General features: G+C 38.9%; 1 protein-coding gene across 8 annotated transcripts in view; it reads right to left on the reverse strand.

Moving 5' to 3' along the window:
* Positions 1-4605: 4605 nt before the first annotated feature.
* mtrr (5-methyltetrahydrofolate-homocysteine methyltransferase reductase) overlaps positions 4606-17413 on the reverse strand; it is a 34445-nt gene continuing 21637 nt past the window's right edge. For 6 of the 8 annotated variants that reach the window (XM_044103889.1, XM_044103892.1, XM_044103888.1 and 3 more), the window contains 3 exons: positions 15332-15424; positions 8233-8427; positions 6338-8147 (listed from right to left, as the gene is read on the reverse strand). In XM_044103889.1, the coding sequence (XP_043959824.1) occupies positions 7988-8147; positions 8233-8427; positions 15332-15424 (448 nt within the window). In that variant the 3' untranslated portion in view covers positions 6338-7987. Of the gene's footprint in view, positions 5238-6337; positions 8148-8232; positions 8428-15331; positions 15425-17413 lie in introns of those variants that run through there. The other 2 variants (XM_044103893.1, XM_044103894.1) reach the window with 1 other exon arrangement.

The raw sequence follows: 17413 nt of genomic DNA on the forward strand, positions 1-17413 counted from the left end.
GTCTCTGTTTTCTACAGAACAGGCCCGTCTCTGCACTTAACCTCTGATTTGCATAAGTCATTACGGCTGTCAGGACCGGGGAGGCTATAAATTCTGCTAAGTGTTCACCTGTCGTTGGAAGTTTAAAAATGCCCAACTAATTTTTATATTTTCCTTGACAAATGGAGACAGCAAGCTCGGCCATCACTGAAATATCATTAATGCATTTGATGAGCTAAGCAGTTTCCGTTTTATTCATGTGGACACAGTACCTGAATGTGAGAGAAAATCTTTCATGCACTGGTCACAGGTAAGCACCCCGGGTGAAATATTCGAAAGTAAGGCTAGTATAGAGGTTCTTTTTTTTTATATTCTTTCTGATCAGTTGTATCCGGCGTGCCAACACTCTGAAAACCCAATGGGATTCTTCCTGGATACATCTTCCTCCTGCCAGCATCAATTACAGCAAATGTTTGTTTTGCTGAACAGGAAGCAGAGATATCTCTCATGCCCCATCAATACACAGAGAGCAAAAGAACACAAGTATGTAAGAGTTCAAACGGAAAACTCAATGGAAGTGCTGCAGCTTGTTTTCTCTTTTTCAGAAAAAAAATAATAAATCTGGTTTTCCTGTAATTCTCTGGACAGATGGTGAAAGGTAAAGTGTTTGTGCACAGGTGGGACACTGCGGCGCAGGCTCTCACTGTGTTTCTGTCTGCGTGAACCCGTGCTCGCTTGCCGGGCTGTCTTCAATGGCACATGAAAGAGCTGAGCTGACATTCCCGGGTCACTGACGACAGACGGAGAACAGCTGAGACGGAGTGGAAGCGTCTCTCTGTGGTGATAAAGCGCAGTTGAGAAGGAGCTGACAGGATTTGAGGAAGAGGATTTCTTCTGACTGTGCTCATGCAAGAACACCATCCTGAGTCATTCATGGCAGCTTTCATTTTGATGAGTTTTTTTTTTTTTTTTTTATCGCAGGCAGATACACGTATAAACACATAAGTAACATAAGTTAAAAAGTGACAAAACTTTCAACTCAAACCAGCCTGTTTGCCTTTCAGCTAAATAAATGGGACATTCGGTGCCACTGGAAGAAGTATTTACATCCGTTTAGGGTTTATTTTTTTGTCAATTTGTCACTTTTCAGTCATAAACTTCAACCTATATGTTGTTGGTATTTTTAACACATGATTGATGTAAAATGAAATTTGACAAGTGTGCCATGCACACATGCTTTAACTCCCTTCACTATGGTAGCCCCAAATAAAATCATATGCGAACGATTGTATTGAGAATTCACCTAATCAGTGCAATTAATTCGTCTGATCTAATCTCAGGACAAACAGAATCGAGAAGAAGGGATAAAACTTGGAGAAATATAACAGAAAAGGTGTTTGAAAAAGAAATTGGAACAATATTGCACTAACAAAACATGGGCATTTGCTTAAACAGGCAGAAATGTGACCAAAAGGCCCCAAGGTAACTCTAGACAAAGTGCAAACATGTAACGCTCAGGTGGGTTACTATGATAACTTTTAGTTGTGGACCGCATAACTCTTAGTTTTCACCCTGAACACATAATAATTATGTTGAAGGTTGGTAGAAAAACACCAAAAGCTTTTCTAAAGTGGATCCCAGTTAATTGTAAGATAAATGGAGATAAATTAAGGTGCAATCCTAAAAAAAATGAAAAAAAAGAACTGCTGAGGTTGCAAAGCACCTTAATGTATTCATGTATTAGAATGGCCCAGTCAAAGCCCGTACTTGAATCAGCTCAGAATGTATGGCAAGACTTACACTTATGCCCTCCAGTCAGTTGTTGCCTGATCTGTCCTGAAAAGAAGAACGATGAAAAAGATAAGCCTGTAAATGTGCTAAACTGATATAGTGATGCACTAATTTGTGTTGGTCTAACAGATAAAATCCTTCTAAAATACAGTAAAGTTTGTAGTTATACTGTGACAAAAGTTCGAAGGGCATGAATACTTTCACCAGGAACTGTCTACACTCACTTACCTCACTTGGGCAGAACTCCTGGAGGAAGAGCACTCTGCTTCCGAGTTGCTCCCATCCTCGTTACTTTTTGCACTTTCTGCACTAAGGAGTCGCGTATTCATCAGTCCCGTTTCTAATTCCCACATTTCATTGACACAAAGTGCAACTCCCAACTTGGCACTGCCCACACTTCCATAATAACAGTCATTATCTTCAGCACACTTCTTTCTGCTTCATTTAAGCCATTCTTAGCAGGGGGCATCTATCACACAAGGTGGCTGCTTCGCCGCGGCCGCGCTGACCTCCAGTCGCTCTGATTTATGCCTGACCACGTCCACCGCTCTGCCTTTCACTCTCGCTGCGGGACGAAAACTGCCACAGTGAACCCTTTTTAATTATGAAGACTTAATTTAAAACTTCATCAGTCCGAGGTGGTTCTCCCTGGACAGGCTCTCCGTCTTCGCCGCGGTCATTTTTTTTTTCTAAACTGGAGATGAGCGAATGTTAATAGTGTAGGTAAATAAGGACGGTGTTGCTCAAGGTGTACTTCATGCCTCTTAACTTTACCAAGACGGATGGTCCCAGCTGTGCCACTTTCATTAAACTTACTTCCTAACATGTAAATTTGCTGTAATTTATCCGAACAACAAATTAGAGTCTTGCCGGTTATGTATAATATGTACACTGTGATTGGTGATGCTGCAGCGTCATTATTTTCATTTTGTGCTCATTTTGTGACTAGTGGAAGCAGGAGAGCAGTGAGAGATGAGGACGTGGAGGTGCACACAGCTGTGCCTGGACTCCATATTAAATTCGGTATTTACTAGCAGCGTCATGCTTCCTGCCAGAGCCAATGTTTTGTTTGTTTTGCTCCAAAATCGCAGTTATCACGATGTCATCTGTAGCTCCGACAGCCAACGTTGTAAACATGTTTTGTTCCCACACTGGCCTCTCCACTAAAGGATAAAAAGTCTGCCATTAGAAGGCTTAAGCCGGAGAAGCATCTCTCGGGGACCGCTCTCCAATGCTCGGTGCGCAACGCCTTCAATTAGCAGAGTAGGCCCCATTCTTCAAAACAAAGTCACCTTGAGGAATCAAATTATCTCTTAAATTTAAATAAAACAATCACCCCCTATCAATCAGAGTTCATTAGCTCCCAGATAATTCCCGATGCCTCGTGAGCATACCAAGAAAAGTTCCTGTTTCCACAGAGGGAGGTCAATCAATAGAGGCATAGAGTAAAAAGTTGTTTATTGAATTGTATTTGCACAATGTGCTTACGGTACCGTTTGAGAGATGGTAGAAAATGTCTGCCTTCCATAAATGTTGGTATTTATTTCCACCATGCTGAAGGTCTGATGGGTATGTGGGGGCAGACATACAGGCACCAACAAAGTCTGTTAGATTAATTACTTTGGTCGTCCCGGCTCATTATCACTCAGACTTGCAACGCTCTGTTCTTGATTTTTAGCACTCCGGAATGATAAATGAGGAAAAATCTATTACTCTGCTGGGTTTTGGCACACTTTGAAGAATACATATTATGCTTCTTTTTTTCTAAAAAGCTTGCTATAATTTTTTCAAGCGTTTTCGGTAAAAATTCAACAGAATTACAAAGTCAATCATTTTCAGCGGACGCTCCTCATGAAAGCTTGAGACACCTTGTTCCGTTTAATCCATCAGAATGAAACACATTTGCATAATGCTTGCTTTGTGGCTAACAAGGTTATGTTCAGTCCACTCAGAACCAATCAGCAGGACGATCCGAGCCAATACTGGACGTTTCAGCGGAGAGGGGTTTTAAAACAGACAGATGCGTAAACTCAGCAAATTTAAATTAGCTTTTAGAAGTTTTAAAACTGCGGAAAGTAAAAATATCTATAATAAGCATAACATACACTCAACCTTTATAAGAACCTATTGGGGGGAAAAAAAAACTGAATCCAACATTTTTTTTTTTTTTTACAAAAAAGTGGTGTGATACATGCCAAAAAGAAAAGGTTATTAGCACCTCTATGTGAAATAAATTGATCTGTCATTGCAGTCACATAATCTGACAGTGAAATTGTAGAAAAAGGTCATCCTTTAATCTCTTAACATTAAAATCGCAGTTGAAGAACTCTTCTATTTTTTTGAAGTCCAAGTAAAATCATTGATGCCGAATACAAACCCCCCCTCCCGTTAATTCTTGAACAACCGTAGCTTCAAGCTTCAGTCTTTTGTTAGAACATTTCACAAGGTCGGCTCACTAAACTTTTCTGTCATAAACCTGCAGAGAGAGGTCGCCTCTGACCTGCCTCGCTTCATATTCATACATCAGGAAAAGAATAAATGAGTTAAAATTTCCAAGATAGTACTTTCTACATGAATAATACAAAAAAAAAAAAAAAAAAAAAAAAACGCCTTCAATTAAATTTGTTTTTGTTTTATACAAACTGTAGGGATGCCAATAATTGTAGCACTGGGGATTTTGTAAAAAAAAAAAAAAAAAAACATTGAATCAATAAGAGGAATAGACTTCTAAATTAGTTAGCAGAAACAAATACAAAAGTAGTGACAAATCAAGTTTTAGCAGCGGTACATTTAGTTGAAGTAGACGGCAAGAACAAATACAAGAAAGAAAAACAATTTTCCCTTCCTTGAATGACTCAGTTTATTTGTGTGTGCGCGCAGTTTAAAAAAAAACAAAAAACAAAACAACTACAGATTAATGTGCTGTCAAGGTGCAAAAAGTATCCCGCGCTCAGTCTCATCAAAGTCACTCCATTAAGGCCGACAGTAATAAATGCCTTTTCATCAGAAAGGACAAACCGAGGCGTCGTGTCTACACTAAAAGCCTTTTCACACCGCGGGGCTAATCTCCAGCACTGACCAAGGTCAGCTCTGTTTAAACAGCAAAGGCAAGGAAGGTGGACTGAACTGATATCCACAGGTCACATGGGTCACTCTATCTCGGTGACATTGGCTGGCGTAAACTACCTTCAAGCGTCTGCAGCGACAGTTTTATGGATCAAGAGGTTACAGCTGAGAAGGCTAAATATATATCTTGTACTATCTTTTTTTTTTTTTTAAGTCCAGCAAATGCAGCAAAAATCCTTTATCTCTTCATCTACAGTCAGGCCCAGATGTCCTGTAAGTAGCGCTTCTGCTCTCTAAGTCCTGCTAGTGTCTTCATGGCCTCCAGTTGGTCCACTTGAAGCTCAGTTTTAATCATCTCCACCAGGGTCTCATTCACGTCTTTGGCCATATTCTTAGCATCCCTAGGAAGGGGGGGGAAATGCACATACGTTACAAAAATCAGTACTGTTAAAATATGTCTTTCATTCCTCCTAAAGTGCCTTGCAACAGAACTAATACCGCTTGGATATTTTCACAACCACAAACTTCAGCGTCGTTTGTAGTACCTGTGTGTGATACACCAATACAAAATAGCGTATGTGGGTGATGCTGTGATGCTGTTTGTCCATTACTGTTCCCTGAAAAGCCTTTGAGGCCTTTACTGAACAGCTCTGTTAGTAACAGGTGAACTGCACTAACTAGTTGACTTTCGAAGGCAATTAGTACCATTTTTATAAAGGGTGTAAAAGTCATGTGTTAGTTTCCTCCGTATTCACAATCATTTGCTTTGTTTTGATGGTCTGTTGCATAAACTCTAAACATATTTCACTGAATTTCGTAATTGTAATGTCTGTTAGAATAGCCGAAGGGATATGAATACTTTTGCAAGACTCTGTATACACTGTGACATAAATATTTTCCATAACTGCTGCCATTTCTAGAATACCTCTTGATTAAATCCTCGAGTTTGCTGCTGCAGAGATTCAGCGGAAAGATGGAAATATTCTATGAGTGCGAAAATTCACACGGTTTTGATGTTTCAAAAGTAATTTACTCAAAGGTGGGGAGGGAAGCAGGAGAGTGAGAAACGGCAGGAAAAATAATGTGGTATGTACAGTAGCAGCTTTACAATGCTGACAGGATTTGGCATGTTTGATACCCACGAGTGTTTGATGTTTTCTTTGTTCTGACAGGGACAATTTGTATTGACTGAGACAAACAAGTGTTGTAATGCTGCAAGGAGGGAGGACAGCAGGATATGTATGAACTATAAACAGAGCAGACTGCTGCATCACAGTGAAGGAAGGAAGGAAACAGCAGCATAGGAATCTGTAATCCTGTGACTTGCGTTTGTATCTGTAAAGTGAGCTCTGCCTTGTAAGCAAGCCACTACAGCACACAAGCTTAACAACTTGGATTTGTTTTCATACACCCCACATAAGTACAGAATAGACCAAAAGTTTGGACACATTTTCTAATTGAATTCAATGAGAAGATGTGTCCAAACTTTTGGTCTGCACTGTACGTCTCTTCAAAAAATATGGAACTCTGCCGACGTTGGCACAGAACTGAAGTTCAAAGGTAGACTGAAAAGGGGTTAAATATTTGTCAAGCACAAATGATTGTTTTGCATGCTTGCCAAAAGATTTTGAAGCGATTACACGGTATTTAGTGGTGGCATCATAAGTGCTCATGGCATAAAATCGAGCACTGAGAAGGGGAGTAACCGATTCTTCTCCATTAAATCTGCCTGAGCTTGAGCAAAGAACAGGAAACATGTTTTGTCTCTAGATGTGCAACACCAGCAGAGACATATCTTAAAAAGGCATCCAGCAGTGAAAGGTGTTGAATCAGAGGGGCTGGATATAAATGCATGCCATATCTTTCATATAAAAAAAAAAAAAAGTTGTAGGTCTGCTATCCTACTCTTTCAGCTTCACAATTAAACACTATTTGGTGCTGCTGTTTGTGGAAGACATTATAGTTCTTGTTGACATTTGATGTCAAGTTGTGTTGCTTGATACTACCTTATCCATTTTGCTGTTTGTTTTACGATGTACCAGAAAACCTGTGAAACAGGCCACACAGTTAAAATGACCATGACATGTTCACACTGTGTGATATTATTTTACCAGGATAATAAAAATGTTCCAAAAGCACAGAGGGAAAGGGGAACATAAGATATATGGCCTGGCTTGAATCCCTACACCTTTGGGGTGTAATGAAGGAGGAAGGAAGAACAACACAACCCACAAACTCTGAAAGTGCCTGGGAAAATCACTGTAGCATGGCAGACATTTCACCGGTAATTGGTGAACACTCCTCCATGGTAAGGAGGATTTACTTGAAGAAAAAAGAAAAAAAAAAAAAACAGAACACCAGGAACCATGATTTTTGTTGTATTTACACTTCTTAATAGACTGTTCTTTTGAGCATTACAGAGTTTATTAGCAACATAAAATGTTAAATGTTAAGGCGTTTAGGGGTGATCAGTATTGGAATCTCTCCCTAAACTCAGAACACCAAAAACAAGAGTTTTGGTTTGTTTTGCTTATGACTTTCTTTTTGCCATAGTGTTAGCGAGCTGAATCTGTTTAAAAAGGACTGCTTGCATAGGCCTTTCACCTTTCTATTCAAACTTAAGGATAGACTATACTGCATGCTGCAAGAGAAGAGCATGGGTACATTACAGAACATTTCTGTTTATGTGATGTTAAATGTACAGTGAGAAACAAGTAAAGAAGCCAGGTTTGAAGTTGCCGTGTTGTCAGGACACACACGCAGCTTTTCAACAGGTTTGATCATACCAAATTAATAAAAAAATACATTCTATATGCAAGTCTGTACATATTCCAGGTTAATTTAATAAATATTTGTAGTACCCGTTTTTATTAGAGCATTATATTTGTGCTAAACCAAAATTGAGTCATTTAGGGTACTGCTTTCATTTTTAGCAAAATTGAAGAATATTTTCATCACCTTTGTAAGAAACTATGCTGGTAAGCTACAAGTAATCAGATTTCCTATGCTGCTGTGCTGGCTCCACGTGTTCTGGTGATTGCGATTGAAAAATTAATTTGTCCACTTTGTAATCATGATAATGATGCAGTTCCGAATGAAAATTAACTTTATGCACAATTTGAATCTGTAGTGATGTAGAAGCAAGTACTATTTACCCCCCAAACCTCTGAAAAAAAAAATCACACTTGAAAAGACTTGAGCCAAGGAATAAGCAGAGGCAGAGATGCTCTGCCACCATTGTGTGAACACACTGAAAAATGACACTGAATACTGAAACAACCAGAACATCAGACAGCCTTGGCAGATGGATGCTGTGAAAAATAATAAATGGATTAGAAAAGGACAAGAAACACTCAGGATGGATTAAGATTAAAATAAGATCAGTGTTGGCCTTACCCGCAGACATAGATGTAGCCGTCCTGTCTGAGCAGGATGTCGGTGACTTGTCGGCAGCAGAGCAACAGATTGTGTTGGACGTATCTGGGTTTTGCTGCTGAGGGAGGTTCCTCCTCATCCTTCCTGTCTTCTCTGGAGAAACACACTTTCAGGTGATTCAGGGTGCCACTGGACACAAAGTCCTCCAGTTCCTCTCTGGAACGACATCGAATCCATACAGCAATTAGCAGGTTCATATTTCATGTAAAAATTCGAGTTGGGAGAGTCACGTCTCAGCTGTTGATGCAAATGGAGCTGTTGAAGTTTAATGCTAAAAGATGCAGTGTGGCTTATCCTTTAATGAGTTTGTTCACTTTGTTTTTGTCAGAGTCCTAATTTGATGTGGGCAGATATCAAGAAAATATTCTGAAAAATGCATTACAAAAAGCTAAGAAATAATTTACATGGCATCAGGCAAAATTCCCGTGAAGCACCAAGATTAATCAATTATTTACAGAAAGCACACCTGTCCATGGACCAAAGAGCTGTCAAAGGATGTCAGGGTAAAGACATCCTCCTCATTCTTTCTTTATGCCCCTTCCAGAATAAAGCTAGAAGGGGCTCGCATCAGTAGTAACCTTGGTAAGAAAGTGACAAGTGATTATTTCAAAATGCAGAAAATACAAAACGACCATCAATCTTCCTGAGTAGAGAGCTCCATCTAAGGTCTTGCTTAATGCTTTGAGGGCTGATTGCCACTGAAGCCACAGTCACCAAACATACTCATACTAACATGAGTATGGGTATAAAAGTATATAAATCTTTAAATCCATTTCTGGTAATTTTTTTATCACAAGGAATGGATATTTGGACTGTTTAGAAAACAATTTTAAATAAGGACATTTCATAAAATCTGATAGAATACAATGGACAATATACAGAAAAATAATTTTCTTTTTTTCCTCATCTAGAACACTGGGTCGTGGGTCGTGGACAGGCTTTCACTGAGACAATAATCTAAAATGTTGTCAACAAAGGTAATGAAATAACCAGGCCAGTCTTCAAGTCTCAATACAACAGAAAATTAGTGCAGCAAATAATGGAGTAAACGCAACATTTCTTTTACCTTTGAAGTCATTCTAAGATATACAACTAAGACCTGAGTGTTAAAATATTGCCTTTTCCAGCCTAGTTTTGGTCATTGAGCATGAACCACCTGCCTTGATTCTTCAACATAAAAGTCCAGAGAGGAATCAGGCAACTCATATCTCCTTAATCAAAACAAATATGCAAAGTGCTTGAATTCTTAACCGTAAATATCTTTTGTAGATTTATGGTTGACAATTTGTTTCTCTACATTGAAATTATGCTGCTATAAAAATGTTTGTTTTTTTTGTTTTTGTTTTGTTTTTTTGTAAAAAACACAAAAAATAGCAACAAATGTAGACTACTCCGAATAAACAAATGTGTAGCCTTAAGGAAACCATTTATCACTTGAAAGCCAGGAAAGGCTTCAATTTGGAAAAAGGTCATGCGGTCTGATGAGCTCACATTTTCCTTGTTCCAGAGCGATGGGAGCATCAGGGTAGGAAGAGCAGCACATTAAGAGATGTACACACAACTCTGTATGACTAAAAACAGGTATGTGTAGGTGTTGTGATCTCAGATGCTCTGGTCAGGGTTTCATGACACCATGGATTTAAAAATGAAGTAAAATGTTGCCAAAAAATACTGGACTATCTGCTTTTTGAGTTGATTTTTACTCTTCCTTGGTGGCACCAGCATATTGCTAAATGGTAATCCCATGATTCACTGAGCCAAAAAAAATACCCTCTGAGCATTTTGAATCAGAAAAGGCTTGAGCAACACTGTGCCAGACAACCAATTTAACTTGTCTAACAAGAGAAATGCAAAACTGGGATCCAGATTTCATAAGCGAGGTCGGGTCACTGTTCTACCAATCTTTCACAATCAATCCACCCATCCTTCCAGTTATGTCTAACCTTGCTCCCTGTCGGTGTTCTGCTTGCCAACTTTATGCTCTTCTATCTCAATGTTTTTATAGGGCCCGGGGTGCTATTTGAGGATGAGGAAGGTGCTGAGGGAGGTGAGGTTTACTGCAGCTCAGAACATCTTGTTTAAAGCTAAGCAGTCGGAAAGAGTATACACACACACGCAGCCAAACTCCAACAAAACAAGCCGCAGCTCTAAGATCATGGGTGAAGGTCTTTGCCTTAGGGGGTCTATGTTATGAAGTAACCCCTAGACCAAGATAAGCTTTTTCTGTATAAAGCCACAAGCGGTGGTGTGAATACTAAAGTGATGAACCTTGTGTTTGTTTTCTTTCAAGGATCCACATTCATCAGCTCCCTCCAATACTTGTTATATGTAATTGAAAACAGACATTAAACAATATGTAATTGTCTGACCAATGAGTTTGTTGAATTTAGAGACAAATTACTAAGAAGGGAAAGTAACCCTTAACACTTGGTAACTTATCAAGATACTTTAAGTAGGGAAATTGTCCTTTCCAGCTGATTTGTGGGGGACAGCAAAAGGCTTGAGGCTCAGATAGACTGATACAAATACCATCATTTCAAGATCATCTAAACAGTAATGCAGCGTTACTCTCCTGGTGTCAAGTAGTTGGTAGAAACTGTACTTTGTCAACAGGAATAAAGTTACAAACTTCAATGTCCGTTTATTTTTAATGGGAGGGAATTAGAAAGGAAATGATAACGATGAGTTTAATGAGAATTTTGACAACAGCAAATAGTCAACGCTTTGCTCTAATATCAGGGGCAGAGCTGCTGATTTCATCTATTCATTGCTTCTAACTTTGTAATGTTGATAAATAAATTAAATTCGATAAGTTTTATTTGTTTGCACGACAGTTCCACCCTTGGTATGACAACCGATTTAAAATTGTACAATAGTTTAAAAGGAGTTGAGCTGAAAAAGGGCTGCTTCATGTGAATTTCTTTTTGCTTTTGCGCTGTTGTCCTGGACATTTGGACGTTTGATTAATGAGATAAATTGGGTGAATAAGACACAGAAATTGCTGTATTTTTTTGTTTGTTTGATGTATGTATAAATCATCTCAGATTTGATAACAACGTGAGCAGAAACAGACAGATGACAAATGAATGCCAAGTTCTGAGAAGCAGACAATAGATGGAGGATTCTGCACATGCCAGACTACTTGCTGTGTTTATACGAATACAAGCCAGTGGCAGTTTCGAAGACTAGAAAAGAAGCCCAGTGTGATTTTCTAGTCAAGGTTCCTCTACAGCATGAAATCAGCTGCTGTAAAGAGGCTGGAAAAGCATAGGGAGGGGTAAGGGATAAGTGCAGAATAGAGGAAAACATGTTTGATGAGACAAACAGGCATCAGTCTCCAACTGGGACGTTAAGTGCTGCCCCATTTTTGCATTCAGACCTTTATCTGAGAATTGATCACATCCTGTTTTGACGTTATCATAATTGCACCCCCTTCTTTGGACCAGAGCTCAAATTTTTCTTTGAGCATCCAAAACGTTGGGGGGAAAAATAAAAACCAAAGTAGTGAAAAGGCAGATGTCAAATTGCACTTGCGTTAAGATAAATCCCACAGAGATGAATGCGGGCAGTGCATTTAGCTGATGGCATGTTGTTCTCATTCTGCTAACCTATTTAAATTGAGCACAACTCTTCATGGGTGGCTCATAAAACACAGACTAATCACTTTGGTCAACACTGTGGGGGTGTTCATCACAAAGGCCCACACTGTGAACAAACAACGCCCGCTACCTGCCTTGGAGTTACTATTTAAGAAAGGGATAGGAGAAAAAGAGAGGAGCAAACAACATCCTCTGTGATCTGTTCTTGTGTCATTAACGATGCTAATCCGTTCGCATTATCTTTCAAAGGAACTCCATCAGCACCAGGGCATTCAGAAAACGCTTGGTGCCCTTACCAGAAATGCTGAGCAATTAGTATGAAGTCAGAAGAGAGTTAAGCCAAGGAAAATTAATAAGAAGGAGGATGTATATTCGCTGGATGATAGCTTATACTAAGTTATGGCCATCCATTATTTTCCATTCTAGTCTTTTTACAATAAAAAGATAGACATTTAGTATTGCTCAAGTGAATGTGGATTTAGTACCAGGAGACAGATGATGAAAATTCTGCCAGCGTATTTTCACAGATTTCTCTTGGACACAGCCAACAGAAAACAATCATCCGCAACCTCTTCTTTTTACATGAAATCATTTTAGCTTGAGAATGCAGCATCTCTTACTCCAGGAAAAGTATGTTCATATTTTTTCCGCGTGCTTTGAAACACGGCTTTTATTTCTTTTTTATTGGTTCTCAATGTAGAAAAGGGAAACCCCTACTGATGTATAAATGACAACTGACAGCTAGTTTTATAGCTGAATCTGCCCAGCCAGCTGACAGAGCTGACAGGCTGTGGATGCACAGACAGTGGTGTGCTTAGAGACAGACGCTGGGCAACATAACCATTAGCTGTATTTACAACTTATAATATAGACAAAGCATGAACCCATGTTGACAGCTATTTTCCTTTCTTTTTCCTTTTATTTCACATCAGACATTTTGTACTAATTTATTTTTATCCAAGGTCCATGGAGATAAACTGTCAAAAAATTTTCACATCTTAATCCTTGGGACTATGTTGTTGTCTGAAATCTTTGAATTACACTCTGTTCTTATTTATATTGCTTCATACCACTATTTGAGACAGTTGAATCAAAAGATATGACTACGTGAATGCTGATTGACCAGTCAGTATATATTCCTACCTTCCTTTGTGGTTATGAGCTTTCCTCATATCTGGACTCTCTCCCTTGAAATATTGAGTGGAGTGAAGTGTGGGGATCTCTGTTTAGTCTGCTCTCCCAAAGACCTGACCATGGACTGAGTGGAAGGTAATGGATGGATATACATATATGACTATTTATTTCACTCATAAAACCACAGAAAATATGTCAGCAGTCAAAACATGTAGAAAGTGAAGCCAAGTTGACTCAAAATTTTCTGTAGCAGACAAAGATTTGATTCCAGAAAAATAATCTGGTACAAAATGAGCAAAACATCAAAGGTAGAAAATTGTGAAGAAATCTAAATTTTGACATAGATGAAAATGATGTCACTTGTTTTGACATCATTCCTACAGATATAAATCTGTATCGATTCAAACACATGCTTCAAAATGGTGCATAAAGATTCACAAATGGAGCCATTGGAGTTTATTCAAACCCTGTGTGAAAAATTTTAATTGAAATTTTCTTGTACAGTATTTGAATCAGCTGGTTAGTTCTTTGTATAATGAGTGACTATATTTGCAAGAACATTGTCAGAAATTCACACTTCATTTTCTAAACACACATGCAAAAGTGCAACATCTGCTTTTATTGCAAAACACTGGCAGTTTTTTAACTACATTTAGTTTGTTTTCGCAAACACCAATTGTTTTGACAAACTGATGCAAGTCCTGATTTTTTTCTCATATCTGCAACAAATGTTGGTAAAAAGTGCATCAATCCATTTACTGTAGAATGAGTTGGAATATTATGCTTCCAGACAAGACGTAGATGTGAAAGCTTTTGTGGACATATAATGGGTATAGGATACCTTAACAGCATTATATTCAGAAGCCAAAGAGGTGAAGATTAGTGACAATCATCTGCAGATCTGATTCGGTAAACCTGGTCAATAGTTCCTCAAAACTAAATAGAAGGAGACAAATATTCAGCACACCTTTGGTAAAATCTCATCATTTATGTCATAGTAATGAATTAAACCAAGAACTTTCCCATCAATGAACAAAAGAGCTTGTGATTTACTCCAGCTTGTTTAAATCTCAAACGGTTAGTAAATACTAAATCACTTCAAGAGTGGCTTTCAACAACCGCAGTACAAGCTATAAAGAACGCTGACACCCAACATTAGTTACTCGGTTACAAATGCAGAAGACGTGCAGCACACATTAGCATTCTTTTGGAGTGGGCCTTGTGTCCAGATGACAAATTAGAGCCCGATGCCGTCTCCACTTTTACGTTCTGTTTGGTCTCCTGCAGCATCAGGGGAAATCTTTCTATTTGCCGCCGCCCTCTACTTGCTAACTTTATCTATGGCTGTAGTGGTGCTGAGAAGGGATTGTGGCTTTAGTAGGGTTTTTTTTTTGTTTGTTTGTTGTATAAATAACTTCTGGCCAGAACTACAACAAGAAGATAAAAGTGAACTCAAAACGAAAGTTGTAAAAACCAAAACACAGCAAAAAATTGTCAGTTTCAGAACATGAAATGTCTTAATTTTGCTTTACATAAAAACAGAAAGACAAGTGTATAACATTTCCTTGTCTTATGTCCACAAGCTTCAGTGTATTTTGTTAAGATTTTATGTTACAGGCCAAAACAATGTGGTGTATTACTGTGAAAAGGGAATATAAGAATATATTTGTGTTAAAATACAATTTTACACTTGAAAACCATAAAAGAGTTGCATGAATATATATTCTTCCAATTGGAATTCATCCACCATCTATAGTTGCTGTTATAGAATCAAGACATTTTTGGGGAAAAAGATCTCTTTCAGCTTTGTTCATTTACAAACTTCATTTCTGGTGTTTCTTCTGTGCAAAATTAGGTTCATTGTCCTTAGAAGGTGAAACTCTGCCAAATTCTCAGGTCTTCTGAAGCCTCTGAAAGCTTTTCTTATGCAATTCTTCTGTTTTTAGTTTGTCTTCCCACCAATTTTGGCCAGTTTCTCTTCCCATACTGTAGAAGCATGCTTCAGTGTGTGACGGCGTGTTCAGGGTGATGTGAAGTGTTACATTTTCAACACACACGACAGAAAAATACATTTGGTTTTATATTACCAGAGCAGTTTCTTCTCTGGTGCTGTGTCGCTCTATTTAGCTTTACCTTCATTCAATTATGGCATCTTCTTTCCACTATTTTATTAAACCTTAATCAAATTCTTCCTCATACATCAAAGTATCAATTATTCAATTCAGAATAATTGAGGTGGAAGAAACTGATTTCAAGCAACAGCTGCATGTATGTGACCAGACAGAGAAGCTAACTAACACAGAATATGTTGGGTACATTCAGCTTACCTGAACAGGTAGTCTTTGTCCCGGTAGCGACAACCAAAGAACAGCCAGGTCTCACCAAACTTGGCCTCTGGGTTTTTCTTCCTCTCCTCCTCCCTGAAAGTCAAACACCGGATGTTAGTAGTCAATCAATACAAGCAGGCAACTAGGCCAGATGGAAGAGAGCGAGTCCTTCCTCACACTAGAGGTCAAAGAAGAGGAGCAACACAATTACAAACCCACTGTAGTGGCAGCAAAATGAGAGCCACAATTGCTTCAAATGAGGAAATGAGCATGTGGACATTATACTGCACTTATGACTGCATTTCATCCAAATACAATAAATGTCTTTCAGAATGAAAACAGTGTGTGTTTTTCTCCACCTGTCCCCATAAAGTGTTTCCTTTGGAGTTTGGCAAACCTCCCACATTCCCCTGTAGACCACACAGTGCCACAAAGCAGCTATGAAGACGTGGTTATCTGTGCCACACACCTGCTGCTGTGGTGACAGCTCTCTCCCAGATAACAGCTAACCCCAAATGTTTCATGATGCGATTAGTTGGCTGAAAGTCCACAGAACTTATCTTTGTCCGCTACCCTTTTTGTGGATAGCTGAAATGACCATCTATGGAGATCGGCTGAGCCCGTTTCCCTTCCCTGCTGCATCCCTTTTGCCAGATATCCATTTAGTGGCGAACACAACGTGAACCGATTCTGCTTCTCTTCTTTTTGACACATAGAAATTCGATTACTTTATGTAGTCATGATTCGCATTGTGTTTCTTTAAACTGAATAAATAAACAAGCTTTAGATGTCATGCAACCTTTAAATCCCATCCTTTTTCATGGTTGAGTTGGTACAATCCAGCACACCCCTGCTCACGACGGGATGTATTTATTTGGACATTTTAAAGCCAAGGACGGGAAAGGCAAAATGTGAATCAGTTTTTCAGTGTTAAAAACATGCAGCATCTCTATCATGGACCAATATTGTAAACAAAAATTAGAAAACTATTGATGGGATTGCAGGAGGAGGTTACTCGAATCCTGCAAAATCAGCAGCAGAGACATTCAAACCTAGACTGAATCCCAGGGAGATTTTCAATGATCTGAGAGTAAACTCTTTAAATGGAGTGGTCAATCAGCAAAGTACGCAGTAAAATTGATCAGGTCATATTTTCTTCATAAAATGCACATCTTCGACTGCATCCATTTTAATTCATTCATCAAAACGTTGCTCTTTTATTTACGAATGCATGTATTTATGCTGATATATGACGAACTGATTGAATTGAAAATAACAACAGCACAGTGGTTTGTACTTACATGCAGTAAATCTGAGTAAATATAAACTGAATATCTTGAGGGAACATGGAACACCGGACATGATTTTCTGTCTATGACCAGGTTTAGAGGAACGATAATTACATAAATTACATTTTTTAGAAAAATGAACAGATGAATCAATTGCTAGTCAAGGCCAGACACTAATTAGCTTGAAGGAAAAAGGCAAATCAATACAAAGCTGTGATTGTGAATACCGCAGCGAAAGTTTTCTCCTGTTAATTAAATACAAAGTGAACTGGTGAATTAAAAAACCTTTTGTTTGAACTATATGTTGTTGCATGAGGCTGTGCAGCAAAGCCGTGTGGCTGATTTGATCGGGACGCTCAGATCCTATCCATTAGCATCCTGGACGAGATTCTTCTGATCTGCCAACGGCCTCAAGTAAACTCATTTTAGTGGGCTCGTCACTCTCTCTCCCTCTCCTCTCGCCGCCCGCCCTAAAGGGATCAATACCAATATGAAAAACCTGGGTTCCATTCTGAGTAGACCACACCGGCGCCTTTCCCTGAATACAAATCACATCACGTCACATACCCACGCTATAACAGCCTGCAATACAATCCCGAGGGGAAAGGCGGGATCCGCGGAGAACTCCATTTGGGGTCTAAATCAGCTCCATTCAGATGATCAGCGGGGGGGAGGGGTGGAACTGCAAAGGAAGCTGAGGTTAAGACTTGGTAAACATCAGAATCATTTCATATCTTTCATCTTTATCTTTGCAGCTCCATGAGGGTAGATCTGAGTGGCGGTGTTCATTTAA

This window comes from Gambusia affinis, linkage group LG21, assembly GCF_019740435.1.
Source record: "Gambusia affinis linkage group LG21, SWU_Gaff_1.0, whole genome shotgun sequence".
Lineage (NCBI taxonomy): Eukaryota > Metazoa > Chordata > Actinopteri > Cyprinodontiformes > Poeciliidae > Gambusia > Gambusia affinis.